This window comes from Pyrus communis, chromosome 11, assembly GCF_041283825.1.
Source record: "Pyrus communis isolate YQ-2024b chromosome 11, ASM4128382v1, whole genome shotgun sequence".
Lineage (NCBI taxonomy): Eukaryota > Viridiplantae > Streptophyta > Magnoliopsida > Rosales > Rosaceae > Pyrus > Pyrus communis.
The window spans coordinates 20,702,333-20,729,758 of NC_142575.1; the positions used below are offsets into that span (position 1 = coordinate 20,702,333).

General features: G+C 40.2%; 1 protein-coding gene and 2 pseudogenes across 1 annotated transcript; all 3 read right to left on the reverse strand.

The window, feature by feature from the left end:
* Nucleotides 1-2,032: 2,032 nt before the first annotated feature.
* On the reverse strand, nt 2,033-4,799 carry LOC148693057 (uncharacterized; annotated as a pseudogene).
* Nucleotides 4,800-10,813: 6,014 nt separating this feature from the next.
* On the reverse strand, nt 10,814-13,471 carry LOC148693058 (uncharacterized). The gene is made up of 2 exons (XM_088680298.1): nt 11,803-13,471; nt 10,814-10,830 (listed from the first exon to the last, which is right to left on the reverse strand). The coding sequence occupies exons 1-2, from the start codon at nt 13,469-13,471 to the stop codon at nt 10,814-10,816; spliced, it is 1,686 nt and encodes a 561-aa protein (XP_088536424.1).
* A 2,043-nt stretch (nt 13,472-15,514) lies between these two features.
* Nucleotides 15,515-26,164, reverse strand: LOC148693059 (uncharacterized; annotated as a pseudogene).
* Nucleotides 26,165-27,426: the final 1,262 nt, after the last annotated feature.

Consider the following 27,426-nt stretch of genomic DNA (forward strand, 5'->3'; position numbering starts at 1 on the left):
ATACTAAACATGGCAGAATGTAACTAACAAAGAGAAGAGTTTAGGGACGCAAATCTGGTTATGGAGTGTAAATTCCATCTTCTCCTTGGTGATTGCATTGAGGCTTTGATCTTTGTGATTCCACAGGCTTACTCTTAAACTGGGCTGGAGGATTCTTTTGGTCTTCCCCGAAGGTCTGAGCTTACTCCTTTTATCTGTTTCTTTGTTCAATCTCTCCAATTCGTATTGAAGAGGGTTAGAGGATAACTCAGCATAGTTGTTGCGCTTGTCTCCACATGCTTCAATGTATCATTTTCACTTGCCTTACTTGCTCCCCTTGCAGAAGTGGTCCCTTTTCTGGAAATGTATCAACCGTTGAAGATGACTACTCGAGAGCAACACTAGGTAAGCAACCAGGGAATAGATTCCAGGTAGTCGGTTCCAGATCGGAAGACTGACTCCAAGTGCCGGCTGATTGCTTTCTTTCACTTTGTTATGCGAGTAAGAACAAGGACAAAGGAAAAGATAGGGAAAGAGCATGATATGAGATACCTTTGCTTTCGCCTTTGATGATATGAGATACTTTTGCTTTTGAAGAGGCAGCGAATGAATCAGCACATTGGGGAATAAGAAAAATTGAGTATTTCGAGAGGCTTTGCTGGGAGTGCGCCCTCAGAGGTGAGGAAGAGTTGGGCATTTTCTTTAGTCTACCTTGCCATAAAAGATGAAGGTCGACATATATAGGGATTTCCCAATAGCAAGTGGTGGTACTGTTCTTTTACCATTGTCGACAAAGGTTTTGATCCAGCAAATCCGGCTTTTTGAAATTCAAATAGTGATGACTCTTCGATCTTTGAATAAGCGGCCCTTCGATTTCTGAACAAACGCCTCTTTGATTTCTGAGCAAGCGCCTCTTCGATTTCTGAACAGCAAGTAGTAGTGCGGATGCGGCTCTGTCACCCACGCTTGTCGGCAAAAGTGTGTAGTTGGGTTAATGACCTCCACGCGTTTTCAACTTTGTCAGAGATCTTTTGACAAAGTTGCACGCGTTATCTGAAAAGCCGAGATTGTGTCTGAAGAGCGTCGCCGAGCTTTACGCAGGAAAATCCGGCTTTTAAGATTTGAAGAGTGATGTCTCTTCAACTTTTGAATCGGTGGCCGTGTCGCCTTTCCTTTTTATAGAGGTATCGATCACCTCCAACATGTACACTTTGAAGATTGCCCATTTATGAAAATCGTCTCCGGCCCTTTTAGATTTAACTCCATCCACCGTTCTCTTTTCACACCTTTGAAAATGGCTAACCCATCTAACATTTGCTTAGATTTGAGTCTCAGCAGTGATCCGGGTGCGCCACGTCAGGCTAAGGTATGGTGCCCGTCTTTCTTATCTTCTAATGGCCCTCTTACTGGTGAAGACTCCATGATGACGGATGCAACAACAGCTATGATAGTAGCTAGGAACCTCCTCACTCCTAAAGATAGTAGGCTGCTTTCAGGACGGTCCGATGAGTTGGCCGTTCAAGAGTCCCTAGCTCTCAGTGTTCAGTGTGCGGGCTCTGTGTCCAACATGGGCCAACGCCTACTTGCTCGATCCCGTCAAGTTGAATCATTGATGGTGGAGGTGGAAAATCTTAAGCAAGAGATCAAGCAGCTTAAGCACGAGAATAGAAGTTTACACGTGCTTGCAAACAATTATTCGACGGGCATGAAGAGGAAGCTTGATGAGCTGCAAGAATCTGAATGCCGAATTCAAAGTGACCGTCAAAGGCTTTCGGCTTTCCTCTAGAGGCACTTTTTTCCTGGGTCATCTAGCGTTCCACCAAGTATTGAGGCCTCGAATGATCTATCTTCGATGCCTCCCGCTCCTAGAGTTTTGCCACGTAGTGGGGCTTCACGTAAACAACCTTTGTGAAAGTTACATTTTTTTTTTTTTTTTTTAAATTCCGCACTTGTAACTTCTCGGAGATCAATGCTTTATTTTATTCAGTGTATTGGGTTACCTCCCAAGTAGCGCTTTCTTTATCGTCTTGCAGCCGGACGAAACCTTCATTTCTTACTTAGAGCCCACGGCATGGAGGGGTATGTCCTCCACGGTATGCTCCTTGAACACTTTCATAATATGGCTCACTGAATGGGCTGGGATAACGATCCTTCCTGATGGTGGTGTTTTGGTTCCGAACGTCCATGTACATGCTCCCACCACCTTGAAATTGATTGGGTACCTGCACCAAAGAAGGTAACAACCTATTAGTTGAAATGGGGATCGGAATTGGGATTGGAGACTTACTAGGATGTTGTGGCAATGCCTCTAGGGCAGCCACCCTCTTGCCAATTTTAGCACAAAGCACAGCCATATTGGATGTTTTTAGGGTAGTGGCATGCTCATTGTGCTCCAATCCAATTCCTTCCTTGATGGTGATTCTAGATGAATCCTTCTTGATTTGTGCAGATCCTTTCGGCCCTATGTCCTTATGCACATCTATAAAAAAACAAGAATGAACATCATTAGTATTCTTAATAGATTCAGAAACTTTAAAATTAATCATATCACCACCAAACTCCATAGTTAAGGCTCATTTGGCCACGTCAATCTTGGTGTGGGCTGTTTTCATGAAAGGTCGTCCAAGTAAGAGTGGCGATTGTAGAGAGTGGGTTGAATCCTCCATGTCAAGCACATAGAAATCTGCAGGAAAAATCAAGTGGTCCACCTGCACCAGAACATCTTCCAAAACTCCTCTCGGGTATGCATTAGATCGATCAGCTAATTGAATAATGACACCATCATTTTTAAGCTCTCCTAGATTCATAGATGCATAAACAGAGTATGGCATGACATTAATTGATGCACCTAAATCTAGCATAGCATGTTCGAACCTTTTATTACCAATTACGCAAGGGATGGTGAAACTACCTGGATCTTTGCATTTAGGTGGTAACTTTCTTTGCAATATGGCAGAGACATTCTCACTTACATGTAACACCTCTTTCTCCCGAATCCGTTTCCTTGTTGTACAAATCTTCTTCAGAAACTTAGCGTACTTTGGAATTTGCTTTATTGCATCAAGGAGTGGGATATTGACATGCACCTTCCTAAACGTCTCCAGGATGTCTTTTTCATCCTCCTCTATCTTGGCTTGCATAAACCTGCTAGGAAAGGGCACGTTTGGTGGAATCACATTAGAAACAATTGAGTGTGGACCTACCTTACATTTGTTGGACGGCCTAGGAGCTTGAAGTGGTTGCGGCAAAGGTTGCTCCACCCTTGCCGTGGCTTTGCCCTTGCTCTCTTCCTCTTTCAGCAACCTTTCATCCTCTTTTTGGCTTGATTTTGGTGGTTGTGAGGTGGTTCCAACTTCCTTGCCACTTCTTAAGGTGATTGCATTGGCGGTTTCGAAACCACCCTTGGGATTGACCACCGTAGTGCTTGGTAACTTACCATTTTCACGGAATTGTCCCAAAAATTCGGCCATTTGTCCCATTTGCTTCTTTAGCTCATTAACCTCCTTTGCTTGGTTCTACATTCCCTGCGCCATTGTGGTTAGTAACTGATATGTTTTATCGTCATTCATAGATGTACCTGAGTTGGTTTGGGATGATTGTGCTTGAGGAGGTGGTTATGGTGCCATTAACCTTGGAAAGAAACCTGGAGGTTGTCGGAATTCACTTTGTTGGGCAGGTTGTTGTGCATCTCTCCATCTGAAATTTGGGTGGCCTCTCCAACCTGGATTATATGTGTTAGAATATGGATCGTTCCTCGGTTGGTTTTGATTCCCATAGCCCATGGCATTGGCAGATTCCCACCCTCTATTCTCAATTAATTGAGGGCACTGATCAGATTGGTGTCCTTGAATGGAGCATACACCACAAATTGTAGCTCCTTGCGCTTTGGGGCCCTCCACAAACTGCGACAACATAGATTTAAGGTTAGCCATTTGGGATTGTAACTCAGAAATAGAACTTACCTCATTTACATGATGTGGCCGTGGGGTGTCTCCCTGCCCAACACCTTCATATTGTTGTGCATTGAGTGCTCGATTAGCAATGAGAGTTTTGGCATCCCTAGGTGTCTTGTCCACTAGAGCTCCTCCCGCGGATGCATCCAACATTTGCCGTTCAAATGGTAGAAGACCTTCGTAAAAATATTGAAGAAGTAGCTCCTCCTTCATTTGGTGCTTTGGACATGAAGCAACAAGAGTTTTAAAACGTTCATAATAAGTTGGAAAAGATTCACCTTGGCTTTGCTGAATTCCACTAATCTTCTTGCGAAGAAGAATGAATCGTGATGTCGGAAAGAACTTCTCCAAGAAGGCTTGCTTCATACTCTCCCATGATGTGACAGTTCCGGGAGCCAACTCATACAACCAATCCTTGGCCTTCTCCAACAAAGAAAAAGGAAAAGCCTTCATCTTCAATATGTTGTTGTCCACGTTCACCGGTGTCATACTTGAGCATACGACTTCGAACTCCTTTAAATGCTTATTGGGGTCCTCCATCGATAATCCATGGAACTTGGGTATATGATGTAGCAAACTGGACTTCAACTCAAATTCATCGGTCTTTTCAGGGGCTGCATTGGGGTATTGGATGCAAAAAGGGGCTGCATTGGCCAAACCCGAGGCAGAAAGCTCTTTGATGGTTCGATTGTCCACTGCCATGGTTGGTACTTCCTCTTTAACCCAATCCGTGGCTTCCTCTTCAACTTCAGGTTCGGGACTAGGAGGATTAGACTCTTGCAATTTCTTGTTCCTTCTCAAAGTCCTCTCGAAATCACCGTCGAAGTCGGAGATATGCTCACGAACAGGTTGTGAGCTACGGGTCATAAACTAGTACCTACACACAAGAGTAAACAAGATAAGTAACCAACTTAATAGACTTGGCACAAGTAAGAAAACAAGTTGCCACACACGGCACAAAAACAAAACACATACACACGGTGCAAAAATTAAAACAAAACAGAAACTAAACAATTTAAACAAGACTCAAGACAAGGGATTAGCAACTTTGCCAATCCCCGGCAACGGCGCCAAAATTTGATGCGAGATTTATACGCACACAAATTAAACCCTATTTGTGACAATTGTAGTAATGATGTAAGTAGGGATCGTTCTAACCGGGGATTAACTAGGGGTGCTAATCTACTTTGAATTGACTCAAAAACACAAAAACTTAACTTAAAGACTCTTAACAAGACTACTATGACTCAGAATAGCTTTGAAACACTCAAAACTGCCTAAAACAATCAAATTGACTCAAACAGAAACTAGAACTTAATTTGTACGAATTTAGAAGTGTTTGTGACTCCAAATACTTAAAAACCAAAATAAGACAGATTATAATGACTAAGACTTAACAAAATATGGGGGGATTGTGTTTGGACGAGATTAAATTAAATGGACAGATTATAATTAAGGGCAAAAATGTAAGTATGAATGTGATGAAAATATGGATGGAATGCTAGCTAGAAGGTTCTTCTCCACACATGTTACACTTGCATACAAGATTGATTTTCAGTTGGTCTTTCGATAAATTATGAAACCCAACACCCCGGGTTAATTAGGTCCGCTTAAATTAACCGTCAAGTTCTCCATAAGTTAATGAATTGGATGGGTTTGCGCAACACAATTCACAACATTCTCCAAAAGTCCTTTACGTGAAAAGCACACTAAAGATACAATCAAAGATCATTAAGCATCATGAAAACTATAAGTGTTGACGAGGTCTTCGTTACTATGAAAAGCATGAAACTAGTGCCAAGAATTCATTTAACGCGATTGTTGGCATAAAGGTCGTTCAACTTATACGCTTTTTGACCAAAGGGATATCCTATAAAGACACATTTTCTGGCTCCTGCATCAAATTTATGAAGAGGTTGAACATTGGTGGCATAAGCTAAACATCCAAAAGTACGCAAGTGTGCATACGATGGAGGACGACCATAAAGAACCTCAAAAGGTGATTTATTTGACAAAAGTGGTGTGGGTAAGCGATTTATGAGGTAGATTGCAGTAAAGACACAATCTCCCCAAAAATATAAAGGTAAGTGACTCTGAAAAAATGTAGTGCCCTAGCCACTTGCAAAATATGACAGTGTTTTCGCTCGACTCTCATAAAAATCACACCACTCTCATAAAAGAAAGAATGTAGGGACAAAAACTCACTATCATTATCAGTTCAAATTTTCTTAATTTTGTGATGGAATTGAGTTTCTACATAAGAAAAGAAAGTTTTAAGTAACTGTTGTGTTTCAAATTTATGTCTCATCAAAAAGAGCCAAGTGGTTCGAGAAAAATCATCAACAATTGTTAAGAAATGTCGATCCCCATTATATGTAGAAATTTTGTGCTGTCCCCAAATGTCACAATGAACAAGCTCAGAAATGTGTTTACTAGAAATATGACTTAATGGAAAAGGCAATCTAGTTTGCTTTGCTAATGGGCAAACATCATAAGATTTATTTGAATGAGAATAAACATCTAACGATTGCTTAGCTAAAAGGTGGAGTCGTTGTGGAGAGGGATGACCAAGACGATGATGCCATGAAATAGAATTAACGCAACTGGGTGAAGGTGAAGTGGTGCAGCTACTGTTTGGTTTGGTGAGATAGTAAAGACCTCCACATTGTCTACCCCATCCAATCATCTTTCTCGTCTCCGGAAAAAAATATTATGGAGCATCGAAGGGATTTTGTTAAACAACTAACTGATATCAAATTAACCAAAAAAGAGGCAATTCGTAATATGTTAGTCAATGAAAGTTGGGATCAAAAGTAAAATTGCCAATACTACTAATTGAAACCCTTTCACCAGTAGGAAGTTTTACTGGCAGCAAAGACTTGTTCACAGTAGAGTTTGATAAGGGAAGTGATGCTAACTAATTAAGCACACAAATTAAAACCCTCTTTTGACAATTGTAGTAAAGATGCAAGTAGGGATCGTTCTAGACCGGGGATTAGGAGGGATTACTAAATCACTTGGAAACTGACTCAAAAACGTAAAACAAACGTTAAAAACACTAAACTAGACTCAAAGAATGCAAAACTAAACAATAAAACACTAAAAACAAATCAAAAGACTCAAGGAATGCAAAACACTTATAAACACAAACTAAGACACTTTCTAACTAAATTGGACACTAAAGTAAAGGGGGATTGAGGTTTTGACGAAATTAACTAAATACAAAGATTGTAATTAAAAGGCAGAATATAAATATGAATGTGAGGAAAATATGGATGAATGATAGCTAGAAGGTTCTTCTCCACACATGTCACACTTGCATACAATTTGATTTTCAGTTGGTCTTTCGATGAATTATGAAACTCAACACCCCGGGTTAATTAGGTCCGCTTAAATTAACCGTCAAGTTTTCCTTAAGTTAATGAATTGGATGGGTTAGCGCAACGCAATTCAAAACATTCTCTAAAAGTCCTTTACGTGAAAAGCACAATAAAGATACAATCAAAGATCATTAAGCATTATGAAAACTATAAGTGTTGACGAGGCATTCGTTACTATGATGAGCATGAAACTAGTGCCAAGAATTCATTTAACGCGATTGTTTATAAGCAACCTCCACTACTTGTGAAAATAAGTTCATAACTATTAGGTGAAATTCACTTATATTCTAGCGTCATATTCATGCATGAAAATTAAGCGTGCACTCTCAATCAACATACATAAATAAGTTATCGATCAAGCAGTTAAACAAATTGAATTCACCATTCATGAAATTCCAACCAAAAATAATCAAATCATATTGCAAGCATAAACATGGTTTCGAATCACCCCCTAACTAAATAGGGATTTAGCCTCTCATGTTCACAACAAGAAAAATAAAATTTAATTTAAACATAATGAACAAAGGATTGATTACACCTAGAACGCCCAACGAATCCACTTGAATTTCTGCGCGTCGAAGCTCCTCTTTCCTCTTCTCCTTGCTGCGGCAGTGAGGTTTTTGGGAATTTCTGGATGTTGTTTTAGTTTGGGAATGGGTTTAGGGTGGTAAAGATGTGCGGCAAGATTGTGGAGTGATGGAGGAAGGCACGGCAAAGGTTTTGGGTGATGGTGGCTGCACGGTTTTGGGAGGAAAAATGGGAGAAAATCTGTGATGGTGGCTGCACAGTTTTTGGGAGGAAAAATGGGAGAAAATCTGTGATGGTGGCTGCACAGTTTTTGGGAGGAAAAATGGGAGAGAATGGGTGATGCGGCTTGGTTGTAATTTAGGGTGAATGGCATCAAAAAGAGGTGACGGCTTGAATGATATTTTATGTTGAATTATCATGGAATGCACGGCAAAGGTGATTAATCATGTATGGTGGCTGCACGAATGGGAAAGAATGGGATAGGGGGCCTAGGGTCTTCGTTTTGTGTCCTAAAGTACCTACAAGGTCTTCAAAGTGGCTAGAAAATACGGACGTTTAGATTAGGAAAGGTTACCAAAACGGGAAACTTAGGATTAACTTTCCTACTTCAAGTAGGAAACCTTGTTTGAGTAGGATTCCTCATTTTGGTAAGAATTCATCGTTGGAGTAGGAATTCGTCGTTTCTTCACGTCTTCAACTCATTCATTCCTCTTTCGCTCCAAAAGACTCCAATTTGCATCTTCTTGCACACTTTGACCTTATAATCTGAAAATACACAAAAGTGGCCTTAAACACTAAAATAACTAAATAAACACAACATAAATGCACGAGAACAAGCTAATTAAGTCGCATGAATATGCTCCTATCAAATTCCCCCACACTTAACTTTTGCTAGTCCTCGAGCAAAACTAAACAACTAAACTAAACAAAACGAAACAAAACAAACAAAACATAACCTAAACCTTCCAACGTTTGCCTCAGGGATTTCCAATGAAACATGACATATCAAAGATCATTACTCACATAGCTTTTAGTCTTCCTTCCCCTCGAGCACATACTTAATCATAGTCACCATTCACTAGTTCGCATTTAATCAATTAAAACACATTTTGAATGTAGTCACATGCCTTAGAGAATTCCCTCAATTCCTCACTAGTTATGCACTCAATTTTCACTCAGATTTTCTGACTACACACCCTACACTAGTTATATGTGAGAAGATAGATGTAAACATGAAAGACTAGTACTCACATATGTTATAACAAGGAACACAATTTCTGGAGTAATTAAACGTGTTTAGATATGATCTCATGAATGGAATGCTACTACTTAAACGCGAGAACCAGTGACACCATATGCTCATACCAAATTCAAACTCCACAATTGAAATGCACAACACTCAAGATAGAAGTCAAGAGTTGTAACGGGGCTTGGGGTATTGGCTAACAAGGAAAGGTAGGGATAAACAAAAGTTCTTTAAGCAATAGCAAGCAAAGAAATGAAATTGAGACTTAGAATCCACTTAGAATGCAGAAATCAACTGTTAGACAAATAGGGGAGATTCAAACAACTCTTAGGGCCTAATTCATTGTTTTGGGCCCTTACTTCAACAAACAATACTTTTCAACTATTTTCAACTCTTTTTTTCATTTTTTTTTTCTTTACTTTTCTTTTCTTTTCTTTCTTTTTTTTTATTTTTTTATTTTTTTTTTATTTTTTTTTTTTTTTTTAACCATGCCTATAGCACATAAACTCATATCAGTAATCCTTCCCCCACACTTATTTTCTGCAACATATTAATCAAAGGGAATTCATTCATGCTTACTATGCTTCAAGAACAAGGGTACGGATGGTCCTAATCTAGGCTAGGTGAGGATGATATGGGTTAACAAAGAACATGGGCTAACATAGCTCAATGGGGATAAACTTAAACACAAAATGAGTTAAGGACACATGGCTATTTGGCTTTTGGTGGTGGTCACTACACAACTTCATCTTGAATGTGTGTTATGCAATTCAATAACATGCTTTGAATGAAATGGGCATGAGTTCTAGCATTTGGAACTAAGTGATGAAACGCCTTCTAAGTAGTAACCAAGCAATGAATAATGAGATCATGCAACAACTTTAGAAAACAATAATGCACAGATTTTAACTCTCCAAATAACGTTTAGGCTCAAGTCTCACAGGGATGTAGCGTTAGTTTGAGTTCCTTCCTTCAAGCATGTTACAAAAACTGATTTTTATCATTTGTGATTACATGTGAATTCGTAAACTATAACTACAAACAAGCATAAACCAAAGAGTATATCAAACGTCCATCAATGTTTGTAACTTTCTTTAACTATCATGCAATTAAAAACCAAATCCTCATCATTGTGTTGGAAGGTGACCTATGACACAACCAAACACACAAAAACAACTCTTTTTGGGTTTTTCAAAGCAATTTTTCAAATTTTTATGGGATTTTCGGATTTTTAAGTCAACATACTCTAAAACACTCTAAAATAGCTTAAAAACACTTAAAAACAGTGGGAAACAAGTTTAGACATGTTAGGTGGTAAAACCCTACGAATTTCATGCAAAAATATCTTAGAACAGAATGTTACCCCCCCACACTTAAACTAAACATTGTCCTCAATGTTTTAGACACAATTAAACACATTACACATAACATAAAGTAAGCAACAAAGGAAAGGGTTTAGGGACGCAAATCTGAGTGTGGAGCGATTCCCAAGTTCTTCCTTTGTTGATTGCATGGGTTGCCTCCCAAGTAGCGCTTGCTTTAACGTCTTCCAGCCGGACGAAACCTTCTTTTAATCTCCACTAGGGCTCACGGCATGGAATGAGATCCTCTCCACAACATGCCCTTCAACACTTCCATAATACGGCTCAATGAATGGGCGGGGATAATAATCCTCCCTGATGGTAGTGTTTCGGTTCCGACAATCCATATAAATGCTCCCACCATCTTTATATCGGTTGGTCACCTGCACCAACGACGGTAACAACCTATTAGTTGAAATAGGAATTGAGGTTGGAATTGAAGACTTACAATCATAATGTGGTGAGGGCTCAAAAATGGCAGCCCTTTCAACAATGTTACTATGGCTACTTTCGGCCATATTGGGTGGTTGTAGACCAATCACTCCAAGTTCTTCTCCAGCGGTGGTTCTCGATACATCCTTCTTGATAGGTATGGATCCTTTCGGCCCCATGTCCTTATGCACATCTATGACAAAGCAAGAATGGCTATCGTTAGGATTCTTAATAGAGTCATAAACATTAAATTTAATTATATCACCACCAAACTCCATTGTTAGTGCTCCCTTGGCCACATCAATCTTTGTTTGGGCCGTTTTCATGAACGGACGGCCTATCAAGAGTGGCAATGATGGAGCATCGCTCGAATCCTCCATTTCTAAGACATAAAAATCTGCATGAAAGATGAGATGATTGACCTGCACTAAAACATCCTCAAGGACTCCCTTGGGATAAACATTAGAACGATCGGCCAATTGAATTACAACGCCATCTTGTTTCAACTCACCAAGGTTCATAGATGCATAAATGGAATATGGCATGACATTAATAGAAGCACCTAAATCTAACATGCATTGTTTAAATCTAGTGTTTCCAATTGTGCATGGGATAGTAAAACTCCCTGGATCCTTACATTTTGGAGGTAACTTTCGTTGCAAAACCGCAGATACATTTTCACTTACTTTCACAACTTCTTTGTTTGAAATTCATTTTCCTAGTTGTGCATAACTCTTTTAAGAACTTGGCGTACCTCGAGACTTGCTTAATGGCATCAAGTAAAGGAATGTTTACTTGGACTTTCCGAAACGTCTCCAGAATGTCTTTTTCCTGCTCCTCCTTCTTTGTTTGCATAAACCTGCTAGGAAAAGGAACATCGGGTGGAACAAAGTTATAATTAATCAATTTTGAACCCAACTTACCTTTGGTGGCCGAATGGGATGAGTTGGGTGCATTAATGTCCCTAGGTAGTTGCGGCAAGGGTGTTTGTACCCTTGCCGTGGGCTTGCTTGCCTCCTCCTCTTCATGTTGCAGCTTTTCATCCTCTTCTTCGCTTGATTTTGGTGGTTGTGGGGTGGTTCCAACTTCCTTGCCACTTCTCAAGGTAATTGCGTTGGCGGTTTCAAAGCCTCCCTTCGGGTTTGGAATGGTTGAGCTCGGGAGCTTGCCTTGGTCTCGGAATTGCCCTACAAACTCCGCAATCTGCCCAATTTGCTTCTCCAATTGATCCACCCTCTTATCTTGGTTTTGCATGGCTTTGGCTTGGTTTTCTTGCCCCTGAGACAAATTAGTTAGTAACTTAAGAAGTGTATCATTATCTAAGGTGTTACCTGAACTTGTTTGGGCAGATTGTGGAGGTGCTTGTGTGGGTGCGAATGGCTTGGTGAAGAAGCCCGGGGGTTGTTGCCTAAAGCCTCCTTGTTGTGGTGGTTGTTGGGGCTCCCTCCATTTGAAGTTCGGGTGGTCTCTCCAACCTGGATTATAAGTGTTCGAGTACGGATCGTTCCTTGGTTGGTTTTGGCCCTGAAATCCAATTGCATTGGCGCTTTCCCATCCACCATTTCCTATGAGTTGTGGGCACTTCTCAGAAGCATGTCCTTGGATCGAACACACCCCGCATACAATCGGTCCTTGCACCCTCATTCCTTCGGCCATCTGAGACACAATGGAAGTAAGATTAGCTAACTGTGAATGAATATCGGGTGTGGAACTTACCTCATGCACTTGCTGCCGTGGGGGTCCTCTTTGGCCTACTCCCTCGTATTGTTGAGCGTTCAACGCTCGGTTAGCAATCAACACCTTGGCATCCATGGGCGTCTTGTCCACCAATGCTCCACCCGCCGAGGCATCGAGCATTTGACGTTCGATTGGTAGGAGCCCCTCATAGAAGTATTGCAAGAGCAACTCCTCCTTCATCTGATGCTGTGGACAAGAAGCAACAAGTGATTTAAATCGTTCATAATACGTAGGAAAAGACTCACCTTCTTCTTGCTGGATTCCGCTTATCTTTTTGCGTAGGAGGATGATGCGAGAAGTTGGAAAGAACTTCTCCAAGTACGCTCTCTTCATACTCTCCCAAGAAGTGACAGTGCCGGGAGCTAACTCATATAACCAATCTTTGGCTTTATCCATCAAAGAGAATGGAAAAGCCTTCATCTTCAAGATATTTCCGTCAACAGTGACGGGAGTCATACTAGAGCAAACTACTTCAAATTCTTTCAAATGTTTGTTAGGATCTTCCATGGACAAGCCATGGTATTTAGGAATATGATGAAGCAAACTTGACTTTAACTCAAACTCCTCTGTCTTCCCTTCGGCAGGTGGGGGATATTGGATACACAAAGGTGCTGCATTACCCAATCCCGAAGCCGCAAGCTGCTTGAGTGTCCGGGTGTCCACGGCCATGACTTGTGGTTCCTCAAAAATCCTTGCCGTGGGTTCCTCCTCCTCCTCTAGGACTTGTTCCTCGAGGTCAGATTCCGGGCTTGGTGGATTTGGTTCGTGTTGCTTCCTCGTCCGTCTCAAAGTCCTCTCAAAATCGCTATCAAAGCCCGAAATATGCTCACGAATCGGTTGAGAACTCCGAGTCATACACTAGTACCTAAAACAAGGAAAACAAAACAAGGTCAGAATCTTTAACAAAAACTAAATTAAACAAAAAAAATAACAATCCAAGGGATTAGCAAAGTTGCTAATCCCCGGCAACGGCGCCAAAAATTTGATGCTAACTAATTAAGCACACAAATTAAAACCCTCTTTTGACAATTGTAGTAAAGATGCAAGTAGGGATCGTTCTAGACCGGGGATTAGGAGGGATTACTAAATCACTTGGAAACTGACTCAAAAACGTAAAACAAACGTTAAAAACACTAAACTAGACTCAAAGAATGCAAAACTAAACAATAAAACACTAAAAACAAATCAAAAGACTCAAGGAATGCAAAACACTTATAAACACAAACTAAGACACTTTCTAACTAAATTGGACACTAAAGTAAAGGGGGATTGAGGTTTTGACGAAATTAACTAAATACAAAGATTGTAATTAAAAGGCAGAATATAAATATGAATGTGAGGAAAATATGGATGAATGATAGCTAGAAGGTTCTTCTCCACACATGTCACACTTGCATACAATTTGATTTTCAGTTGGTCTTTCGATGAATTATGAAACTCAACACCCCGGGTTAATTAGGTCCGCTTAAATTAACCGTCAAGTTTTCCTTAAGTTAATGAATTGGATGGGTTAGCGCAACGCAATTCAAAACATTCTCTAAAAGTCCTTTACGTGAAAAGCACAATAAAGATACAATCAAAGATCATTAAGCATTATGAAAACTATAAGTGTTGACGAGGCATTCGTTACTATGATGAGCATGAAACTAGTGCCAAGAATTCATTTAACGCGATTGTTTATAAGCAACCTCCACTACTTGTGAAAATAAGTTCATAACTATTAGGTGAAATTCACTTATATTCTAGCGTCATATTCATGCATGAAAATTAAGCGTGCACTCTCAATCAACATACATAAATAAGTTATCGATCAAGCAGTTAAACAAATTGAATTCACCATTCATGAAATTCCAACCAAAAATAATCAAATCATATTGCAAGCATAAACATGGTTTCGAATCACCCCCTAACTAAATAGGGATTTAGCCTCTCATGTTCACAACAAGAAAAATAAAATTTAATTTAAACATAATGAACAAAGGATTGATTACACCTAGAACGCCCAACGAATCCACTTGAATTTCTGCGCGTCGAAGCTCCTCTTTCCTCTTCTCCTTGCTGCGGCAGTGAGGTTTTTGGGAATTTCTGGATGTTGTTTTAGTTTGGGAATGGGTTTAGGGTGGTAAAGATGTGCGGCAAGATTGTGGAGTGATGGAGGAAGGCACGGCAAAGGTTTTGGGTGATGGTGGCTGCACGGTTTTGGGAGGAAAAATGGGAGAAAATCTGTGATGGTGGCTGCACAGTTTTTGGGAGGAAAAATGGGAGAAAATCTGTGATGGTGGCTGCACAGTTTTTGGGAGGAAAAATGGGAGAGAATGGGTGATGCGGCTTGGTTGTAATTTAGGGTGAATGGCATCAAAAAGAGGTGACGGCTTGAATGATATTTTATGTTGAATTATCATGGAATGCACGGCAAAGGTGATTAATCATGTATGGTGGCTGCACGAATGGGAAAGAATGGGATAGGGGGCCTAGGGTCTTCGTTTTGTGTCCTAAAGTACCTACAAGGTCTTCAAAGTGGCTAGAAAATACGGACGTTTAGATTAGGAAAGGTTACCAAAACGGGAAACTTAGGATTAACTTTCCTACTTCAAGTAGGAAACCTTGTTTGAGTAGGATTCCTCATTTTGGTAAGAATTCATCGTTGGAGTAGGAATTCGTCGTTTCTTCACGTCTTCAACTCATTCATTCCTCTTTCGCTCCAAAAGACTCCAATTTGCATCTTCTTGCACACTTTGACCTTATAATCTGAAAATACACAAAAGTGGCCTTAAACACTAAAATAACTAAATAAACACAACATAAATGCACGAGAACAAGCTAATTAAGTCGCATGAATATGCTCCTATCAGGAAGCGCCGTAACATGATTTGCGACGCCACTATCAATTATCCACTCTTATGAATGATGGGAAGACAAACCTGTGATTGCATTGGTCTGTGCTTTAGATGACAAATTTCCAGCCATCATAGCAAAGAGTTGTTGAAGTTGCTCAGGAGTAAAAGTCATCGATGTTGCTGATGTAAAGGAAGAAGTTGAAGAAGTTGTTGCTTGAACATGGTTGGTCACTGGTTTTCCTTCCTTACCGCGACCCTTTCCCTTATTCTTTTTATGGAGACGATGCTCTTCAGGATATCCATGGAGCTAGTAGCAAGTCTCCCTGCTGTGGTGGTCCACGTCACAATAATCGCAATGTAGCGGCTTGCGATTCCCTTGGCTACCACAGCTGTGCTGAGTACCTCGACCACCTTGAACTGCCATGGTTGCTCCTTCCACACTTGGTTGTGGGATGGCTGCAATTCCACATTGCTTCTCCTCTTAGTTAACCATTGAAAAAACTTTGAGCATCGAAGGCAATGGTTTTACAAGCAGAATCTGACCTTGCACTGCTGCATACGAATCATTAGCCCTATTAAAAATTGCATAACCTTATTCTTCTCCTCCTCCTTCTCGTTATGGTCTTCCATTGCGCCACATGAGCAGTTTTTATGGCTACCGTAAGAAGATAATTCATCCCATAAACCCTTCAATTGGGAATAATAGTCAGACACAGACATCTGATTTTGAGTGAGGCGTGCAATGTCACTCTGAATCTCGAAAATTCGTGGGACGTTGTCTTGCGAAAAACGAGTCTTGATGTCCTCCCAAACAGCATGTGTAGTTTCTGCGTAAACCACATTGTTTGATAACCCAGAACTCGCAAAATTTAAAATCCACATGAGAACCATGTCATTACAGCGCTGCCAAAGAGCAAATTCAGTTGCTTTCTTGTCTGACGGCTTCTTCACAGAGCCATCAACAAAACCAAATTTGTTCTTTACGCTAAGGGCAATACGCATCAAACCAGACAATGTGCTATAATTGTTTCCAGTAAGTAGAGTGGAAACAAGATGCATCCTTGGATTATCAGAGTGATGAATATAGAAATGGCTTGAGGGATCGTTTGACGCCTCAACCGACTTGTGATGCGAACTAATTAAGCACACAAATTAAACCCTATTTGTGACAATTGTAGTAATGAAGTAAGTAGGGATCGTTCTAACCGGGGATTAACTAGGGGTGCTAATCTAATTTGAATTGACTTAAAAATACAAAAACTAAGCTTAAAGACTCTTAACAAGACTACTATGACTCAAAACAGATTTGAGACACTCAAATCTGCCTAAAACAATCAAATTGACTCAAACAAAAACTAGAACTTAATTTGGACGAATTTGAAAGTGTTTATGACTCCAAATGCTTAAAAACACAAAATAAAACAAATTTGAATGACTAAGACTCAACAAAATATGGGGGGATAGTGGTTGGACGAATTTAAACTAAATGGGCAGATTGTAAAGAAAACAAATTGTAAGACAAAATTATGATGAATCAATGGATGATGGACTAACTAAGGGGTTCTTCTCCACACATGAAATATATGCAACGTAAATCAATTTCCAATTATCAATCCAATAAGTTATGAACCTCGACACTCCAAGTTAATTAGGTCCGCTTAAATTAACCTTCAGATTTCCCTAGAATCATTGAATTGGATGAATATGCATCGCAAACAAATTATTCCTAACAAATTCTCTATATGAACAGCATGATAAAGATATAAGTTAGAATCATTACGTTCTTTGGAAATCATAAGCATCGACAAGGCATTTGTAACTATGAAAAGCATGATACGCTTGCCAGGAATCTACTTAACATGATCGTGACTAGCAACCTTCACTACTTGTGAATATAAATTCATAACGATTAGGTGAAACAAACTTATATCCTAGCATCAAATTCAAGCATGCAAATTAAGCGTGCACTCTCAATCAACATACAAGAATAAGTTCTAAATCAACCGGTTAAGCAAATTGTATTCAAAACTTATGCAACGATAATTGGAAGTAATCAACTTATTTCACATATATAATCATGGTTTCGAATCACCCCCTAGCTAAGTAGGGGGTTTAGCCTCTCATGTTCACAGAAAGAGAAATACAATTGAATTTAAACATAAAGCACAAAGGATTGATTACACCTAGAACGCACAACAAATCCACTTGAATTTCTGCGCGTCGAAGCTCCTCTTTCCTCTTCTCCTTGCTGCGGCAGAGAGTGTTTAGGGAATTTCCGGATGGTTTTCTGGGTTAGGGATGGATTTAGGGAGGTTGGGTGGTGCGGCAAGGTTGATAGATGGTGTGTGAAGGTGTGGAAGGTGGCTGGAATGGTGGGGATGGTTGCGGCAAGACTGGGAATTGGCTGGAGTGGAGGGAGAAAAGGCACGGCTGGAAGAATCTGGGATATGGTGGCTGCGGTAGTTTTTTAGAGAATGGAGATGTGTTGGTGGCTGTGGGTTTTTGGTTTATTAGGGTAAAGTAATATATGGAATGGTGGTGGCTGCTGATGTGAAAATTATGTTGACACACAAATTAAACCCTATTTGTGACAATTGTAGTAATGAAGTAAGTAGGGATCGTTCTAACCGGGGATTAACTAGGGGTGCTAGTCTAATTTGAATTGACTTAAAAACACAAAAACTAAGCTTAAAGACTCTTAACAAGACTACTATGACTCAAAACAGATTTGAGACACTCAAATCTGCCTAAAACAATCAAATTGACTCAAACAGAAACTAGAACTTAATTTGGACGAATTTGAAAGTGTTTATGACTCCAAATGCTTAAAAACACAAAATAAAACAAATTTGAATGACTAAGACTCAACAAAATATGGGGGGATAGTGGTTGGACGAATTTAAACTAAATTGGCAGATTGTAAAGAAAATAGATTTTAAGACAAAATTTGGATGAATCAATGGATGATGGGATAGCTAAGGGGTTCTTCTCCACACATGAAATATATGCAACGTAAATCAATTTCCAATTATCAATCCAATAAGTTATGAACCTCGATACTCCAAGTTAATTAGGTCCGCTTAAATTAACCTTCAGATTTCCCTAGAATCATTGAATTGGATGAATATGCATCGCAAACAAATTATTCCTAACAAATTCTCTATATGAACAGCATGATAAAGATATAAGTTAGAATCATTACGTTCTTTGGAAATCATAAGCATCGACAAGGCATTTGTAACTATGAAAAGCATGATACGCTTGCCAGGAATCTACTTAACATGATCGTGACTAGCAACCTTCACTACTTGTGAATATAAATTCATAACGATTAGGTGAAACAAACTTATATCCTAGCATCAAATTCAAGCATGCAAATTAAGCGTGCACTCTCAATCAACATACAAGAATAAGTTCTAAATCAAACGGTTAAGCAAATTGTATTCAAAACTTATGCAACAATAACTGGAAGTAATCAACTTATTTCACATATATAATCATGGTTTCGAATCACCCCCTAGCTAACTAGGGGGTTTAGCCTCTCATGTTCACAAAAAGAGAATTACAAATGAATTTAACATAAAGCACAAGGGATTGATTACACCTAGAACGCCCAACGAATCCACGTGAATTGATGCGCGTCGAAGCTCCTCTTTCCTCTTCTCCTTGCTGCGGCAGATTGGTTGTGGGTGGTTTTTGGATGTGTTTCTGGTTTAGGGATGGTTTAATGGTGGTTTAATGGTGCGGCAAGGTTGTGTGGTGGTGTAGGAAGGTGTGTAAGGTGGTGGAGAGTGGTAGAATGGCTGCGGCAGTGATGGGGGAAGGTGGCTGGAATGGTAGGGCAGGCACGGCTATTTGGTTTTTTTGGGTGATGGAATGCACGGCTGATTTGTGAAATTAGGTGAATGGCTGAATGGTTTTTTATCCATCCAATGAATGGCAGCGGCTAGGATGTATTTTTGGGAGTGAATTAGGGTTAACTTTCCTATATCAAACAGGAAACCTTGTTTGAGTAGGATTCCTCGTTTTGGTAAGAATTCATCGTTGGAGTAGGAATTCGTCGTTTCTTCGAGTCTTCAACTCATTCATTCCTCTTTCGCTCCAAAAGACTCCAATTTGCATCTTCTTGCACACTTTGGCCTTATAATCTGAAAATACACAAAAGTAGCCTTAAACACTAAAATAGCTAAGTAAACACAACATAAATGCACGAGAACAAGCTAATTAAGTCGCATGAATATGCTCCTATCAAATTCCCCCACACTTAACTTTTGCTAGTCCTCGAGCAAAACAAAACAACTAAACTAAACAAAACGAAACAAAACAAACAAAACATAACCTAAACCTTCCAACGATTGCCTCAGGGATTTCCAATGAAACATGACATGTCAAAGATCATTACTCACATAGCCTTTAGTCTTCCTTTCCCCCAAGCACATACTTAATCATAGTCACCATTCACTGGTTCGCATTTAATCAATTAAAACACATTTTGAATGTAGTAACATGCCTTAGAGAATTCCCTCAATTCCTCACTAGTTATGCACTCAATTTTCACTCAGATTTTCTGACTACACACCCTACACTAGTTATATGTGAGAAGATTGATGTAAACATGAAAGACTAGTACTCACATATGTTATAACAAAGAACGCAATTTCTGGAGTAATTAAACATGTTTAGATATGATCTCATGAATGGAATGCTACTACTTAGATGCGAGAACCAGTGACACCATATGCTCATACCAAATTCAAACTCTACAATTGAAATGCACAACACTCAAGATAGAAGTCAAGGGTTGTAACGGGGCTTGGGGTATTGGCTAACAAGGAAAGGTAGGGATAAACAAAAGTTCTTTAAGCAATAGCAAGCAAAGAAATGAAATTGAGACTTAGAATCCACTTAGAATGCAGAAATCAATTGTTAGACAAATAGGGAAGATTCAAACAACTCTTAGGGCCTAATTCATTGTTTTGGGCCCTTACTTCAACAAACAATACTTTTCAACTCTTTTTCACTTCTTTTTCTTTTTTTTTTTTCTTTTTTTCTAGCCGTGCCTATGGCACATAACTCACATCAATAATCCTTCCCCCACACTTATTTTCTGCAACACCATAATCAAAAGGAATTCATTCATGCTTACTATGCTTCAAGAACAAGGGTACAGATGGTCCTATTCTAGGCTAGGTGAGGATAATGTGGGTTAACAAAGAACATGGGCTAACACGGCTCAACGGGGTTAAACTTAAACACAAAATGAGTGAAGGACACATGGCTGTTTGGCTTTTATGGTGGTCACTACACAACTTCATCTTGAATATGTGTTATGCAAATCAATGACATGCTTTGAATGAAATGGGCATGAGTTCTAGCATTTGGAACTAAGTGATGAAACGCCTTCTAAGTAGTAACCAAGCAAAGAATAATGAGATCATGCAACGACTTAGAAAACAATGATGCACAGATTTTAACTCTCCAAATAACGTTTAGGCTCAAGTCTCACAGGGATGTAGCATTAGTTTGAGTTCATTCTTTCAAGCATGTTACAAAAACTGATTTTTATCATTTGTGATTACATGTGAATTCGTAAACTATAACTACAAACAAGCATAAACCAAAGAGTATATCAAACGTCCATCCATGTTTGTAACTTTCTTTAACCATCATGCAATTAAAAACCAAATCCTCATCATTGTGTTGGAAGGTAACCTACGACACAAACAAACACACAAACACAACTCTTTTTGGGTTTTTCAAAACAATTTTTCAAATTTTTAGGGGATTTTCGGATTTTTCAAAATAACACATAAAAAGACTCTAAAAATAGCTTAAAAACACTTAAAAACAGTGGAAAACAAGTTTAGACATGTTAGGTGGTAATACCCTACGAATTTCATGCAAAAATATCTCAAAACAGAATGTTACCCCCCCACACTTAAACTAAACATTGTCCTCAATGTTTTAGACACAATTGAACACATTACACATAACAAAAAGTAAGCAACAAAGGAAAAGGGTTTAGGGACGCAAATCTGAGTGTGGAGCGATTCCCAAGTTCTTCCTTTGTTGAGTGCATGGGTTGCCTCCCAAGTAGCGCTTTCTTTTACGTCTTGCAGCCGGACGATGCCACATTGATCAACCTTCATGGGAACCCACGGCATAGTGGGTGGTCTCCTCCACATCATGTTCTACAAAGCTCTCGTAGTAAGGCTTCAAGCGATGCCCATTCACCTTGAACTCTTGACCTGTTTTGAAACTACGAACTTGGACTGCACCATGAGGAAAAACATTAGTAATAACAAAGGGTCCAATCCAACGTGAACGTAACTTACTCGGAAATAGACGAAGACGAGAATTAAATAACAACACTTTCTGTCCAACAGAGAAGGACTTGGTGCGAATCATCTTGTCATGAAAGGCCTTTGTCTTTTCCTTGTAAAGTCGAGCATTCTCGTAAGCTTCATTCCGTATATCCTTAAGTTCATTCAATTGAAGCTTACGATGAATTCCCGCCTCATCTACATCCATGTTGAACTTCCTCACGGCCCAATGAGCCTTGTGCTCCAATTCCACCGGTAAGTGACATGGTTTGCCATACACAAGCCGAAATGGGGACATTCCTATGGGTGTTTTGTAGGCGGTCCTATAAGCCCACAATGCATCCTCTAACCTCAAGCTCCAATCTTTTCTTGTTGGGCCAACCGTCTTCTCAAGAATCTGTTTTATCTCGCGATTCGACACCTCGGCTTGCCCGCTTGTTTGAGGATGATAGGGTGTCGAAACCCTATGTGTAACTTTGTACTTCTTGAGCAGTGCCTCGATTGTGCGATTACAAAAATGTGAACCTCCATCACTTATAAGGACTCGAGGCATTCCAAACCTAGCAAAAATGTTAGACTTCACAAAATCTGCAACCACTTTGGAATCGTTAGTACGGGTGGCTTTTGCTTCCACCCATTTGGAAACATAATCCACCGCCAACAAGATATAGATAAAACCATGGGAGGAAGGAAAGGGACCCATAAAATCAATTCCCCACACATCAAATATTTCAACAGAAAGTATAGGGTTTTGTGGCATTTGATCCTTAACACTTATATTACCCATTCGTTGACAACGATCACATGTAAGGCAAAATGTCCTAGCATCCTTAAAAATGGTTGGCCAATAAAACCCGCATTCTAAAACTTTAAGTGCAGTGCGTTGGGTGCCAAAATGTCCCCCACATGCATATGAATGACAAAATGTTAAAATAGATTGAAACTCAGATTCATTCACACAACGTCGTACAATTTGATCAGGACAAAATTTCCAAAGGTATGGGTCATCCCAGACATAAAACCTAGCATCCTTTATCAGCTTATCACGTTGATTCCTATTAAGTGTGCTAGGGGTGTGTTTAGATACCAAAAAGTTCACCAAATCTGCATACCAAGACTCACTTACCTGGATGGACATTAATTGCTCATCGGGAAAGGTTTCAGGAATTGGCGATGCTTCCTCATGTACCATTCGACTGAGGTGGTCAGCCACCACATTCTCTACGCCCTTCTTATCTCGAATCTCAATGTCAAACTCTTGTAAAAGCAACAGCCATCGAATTAGTCTAGGCTTAACTTCCTTCTTCGTGAGCAAATACTTGAGAGCTGCATGATCAGTAAAAATAATAACTTTAGTACCAAGTAAGTATGATCGAAACTTATCTAATGCAAATACCACAGCAAGTAATTCTTTTTCAGTGGTTGAGTAATTCAATTGAGCATCATTTAGTGTCCTAGATGCATAATAAATAACATGAGGTTGTTTATTCTTTCGCTGCCCCAAAACAGCACCAATCGCATAGTCCGAAGCATCGCACATCAACTCGAATGGAAGGCTCCAATCTGGAGGTGTGATAATGGGAGCCGAAGTGAGAGCCTCCTTGAGGTGGTTGAATGCCTTCTCACACGCCTCGTTGAACTCGAAAACCACCTCCTTTTGAAGCAATCGGCATAGTGGCTGCGCAATCTTGGAGAAATCCTTTATGAAGCGCCTATAAAAACCTGCATGACCAAGAAACGAACGAATCTCTCTAACCGAAGTTGGAGAGGGTAAGTGACGAACAAGGTCTACCTTAGATTTATCCACTTCAATGCCTTTTTCAGAAATAATATGTCCTAGAACAATACCTTGCTTAACCATGAAATGACATTTTTCCCAATTAAGCACAAGATTCGTTTCAACACAACGTTTCAAAATTAAGGTCAGATTATTCAAGCAATGATCGAATGAATTACCAAACACGCTAAAATCATCCATGAATATCTCAATAATCTTCTCCACATAATCAGAGAATATACTCACCATGCATCGTTGAAATGTTGCAGGGGCATTGCACAACCCAAATGGCATACGTCGATATGCAAAGGTGCCAAAGGGGCACGTGAAAGTTGTCTTTTCCTGATCCTCTGGAGCTATCACAATTTGGTTATATCCGGAATATCCATCAAGAAAGCAATAAAATTTATAACCGGCTAACCTTTCTAGCATTTGGTCCAGGAATGGCAATGGAAAGTGATCATTCCTTGTCATGGCATTTAACTTCCTGTAATCAATACACACACGCCAACCTGTCACAACACGAGTGGGTACAAGCTCTTGTTCTTCATTCTTCACCACCGTGACTCCGGACTTCTTTGGAACAACCTGCACGGGTGACACCCAACGACTATCAGAAATAGGATATATAACACCACAATCAAGCAATTTTATAATCTCCTTTTTTACTACTTCCAACATGGGTGGATTAAGGCGACGTTGAGCTTCACGAGATGGCTTGGCTCCCTCCTCCAAAAGGATGCGATGCATGCATGTGGTGGGACTAATGCCTTTGATATCCGCCAAGGTCCATCCAATGGCAGGTTTGTGCTCCTTTAACACCCTTATCAACTTGTCTTCTTCTTGGGCCGTGAGTGAACTAGAAATGATGACAGGTAGTGTCTGATCTTCTCCCAAGAAAACATACTTCAAGTGACTAGGTAATGGCTTTAACTCAAGTGTAGGTGGCTGCACAATTGATGGAAGTAACTTGTTAGTCAAAACTGAATCTAAAAGTGAGAGTGGAGACTTACCAGAGTGTGAGGGCAATGACTCAAGGGCCGCGACCATTTCAAGCACTTCACTACAAGGGGGCACGGCAATATGGTCAGATTCCATGCCGTGGCTTGCCAGGCTTCCCCTACCCTCATTTCTTGCTCCTATGCCGTGCACTAAGGCTACTTCAAGTGCATCTTCGTTCCTTCGATTCAAATGTACCTGTGCCAAAGAATCAACAATGTCAATAGCAAAACAAGAATGGTCCTCAATTGGATATTTAATAGTTTCAGAAAGATTAAAACGAATAATGTCCCCGTCAAATTCCATGGTTAATGTTCCCGTATACACATCTATCTTTGTTCTCGCTGTTTTCATGAATGGACGGCCTAGCAAGATTGGCAATGATGGAGCATGGCTCGAATCCTCCATTTCTAAGACATAAAAATCTGCAGGAAAGATAAGATGATTGACCTGCACTAAAACATCCTCAAGGACTCCCTTGGGATAAGCGTTAGAACGATCAGCCAATTGAATTATAACGCCATCTTGTTTTAACTCACCCAGGTTCATAGATGCATAAATGGAATATGGCATAACATTAATAGAAGCACCTAAATCTAACATGCATTGCTCAAATCTAGTGTTTCCAATTGTGCATGGGATAGTAAAGCTCCCTGGGTCCTTACATTTTGGAGGCAACTTTCGTTGCAAAACCGCTGATACATTCTCACTTACTTTTACAACTTCCTTGTTTGAAATTCTTTTCCTAGTTGTGCATAATTCTTTTAAAAATTTTGCATACCTGGGTACTTGCTTAATAGCATCAAGTAAAGGAATGTTTACTTGGACTTTTCGAAAGGTATCCAAAATGTCTTTTTCGCTTTCTTCCTTCTTCGATTGCGCAAATCTGCGAGGGAAAGGAACATCGGGCAGATTAGTGTTCGAAATCACAACATTTGGGACAACCTTACCTGAGGTGGATGGATGGAGGGTCGTAGATGGTTGTGGCATGGGTGGTACCACCCTTGCCGTGGGGTGATTTTTCTCCTCTTCTTCGATTCGTATCTTCTCATCTTCCTTGTTTCCCACTTCTTTCCCACTTCTTAGTGTGATAGCTTTCGCAGATTCGAAACCACCCTTGGGATTGACTACCGTAGTGCTTGGTAACTTACCGTTTTCACGAATTTGTCCCAAAAATTCGGCCATTTGGCCCATTTGCTTCTTCAGCTCATTAACCTCCTTTGCTTGGTTCTGCATTCCCTGCGCCATTGTGGTTAGTAACTGATATGTTTTATCGTCATTCATAGACGTACCTGAGTTGGTTTGGGATGATTGTGCTTGAGGAGGTGGTTGTGGTGCCATTGGCCTTGGAAAGAAACCCGGGGGTTGTCGGAATCCACTTTGTTGGCCATATTGTGGTGCATCTCTCCATCTGAAATTGGGGTGGTCACGCCATCCCTGATTGTATGTGTTGGAGAAAGGATCACCTCTTGGTTGGTTCTGATTCCCATAGCCCACGACATTGGCAGATTCCCACCCTCCGTTCTCAATTAATTGAGGGCATTGATCAGATTGGTGTCCTTGAATGGAGCATACACCACAGATTGTAGTTCCTTGCATCTTAGGGCCTTCAACAAACTGCGATAACATAGACGTAAGGTTAGCCATTTGGGATTGTAACTCAGAAATAGAACTTACCTCATTTACATGCTGTGGCCGTGGGGTGTCTCTCTGCCCAACACCTTCATATTGTTGTGCATTGAGTGCTCGATTGGCAATGAGAGTTTTGGCATCCCTAGGCGTCTTGTCCACTAGAGCTCCTCCCGCAGATGCATCCAACATTTGCCGTTCAAGTGGTAAAAGGCCTTCGTAAAAATATTGAAGAAGTAGCTCCTCCTTCATCTGGTGCTGTGGACATGAAGCAACAAGAGTTTTAAAACGTTCATAATAAGTTGGGAAAGATTCACCTTGGCTTTGCTGAATTCCACTAATCTTCTTGCGAAGAAGAATGACTCGTTATGTCGGAAAGAACTTTTCTAGGAAGGCTCGCTTCATACTCTCCCATGATGTGACAGTTCCGGGAGCCAACTCATACAACCAATCATTGGCCTTCTCCACCAAAGAAAAAGGAAAAGCCTTCATCTTCAATATGTTGCTGTCCACGTTCACCGGTGTCATACTTGAGCACACCACCTCGAATTCCTTTAGATGCTTGTTCGGATCCTCCATGGCCAACCCATGGTATTTCGGAATATGGTGGAGCAAGCTGGACTTCAACTCAAATTCATCAGTCTTCTCAGGGGCTGCCCTAGGGTATTGGATGCAAAGAGGTGCTGCATTGGCCAAACCCGAGGCAAAAAGCTCCTTGATGGTTCGATTGTCCACTGCCATGGTTGGTACTTCCTCTTCAACCCAATCCGTGGCCTCCTCTTCAACCTCAACTTCAACTTCTTGCTCTTCTAATTCAGGTTCGGGACTAGGAGGATTAGACAGTTGCGATTTCTTTTTCCTTCTCAAAGTCCTCTCGAAATCACCGTCAAAGTCGGAGATATGCTCACGAACAGGTTGTGAGCCACGGGTCATAAACTAGTACCTGCACACAAGAGCAAACAAGGTTAGCAATCAACCTAATAGACTCGGCACAAGTAAGGAAATAAGGTGCCACACACGACACAAAAACAAAACACACACACACGGTGCAAAAAAAAATTAAAACAAAACAGAAACTAAACAATTTAAACAAGACTCAAGACAAGGGATTAGCAACTTTGCTAATCCCCGGCAACGGCGCCAAAATTTGATGTGAAAATTATGTTGACACACAAATTAAACCCTATTTGTGACAATTGTAGTAATGAAGTAAGTAGGGATCGTTCTAACCGGGGATTAACTAGG

Bases quoted from the DNA above. Each gene is read 5' to 3' on its own strand.
- LOC148693058 (XM_088680298.1), bottom strand. From the start codon at position 13,471: ATGACTCGGAGTTCTCAACCGATTCGTGAGCATATTTCGGGCTTTGAT.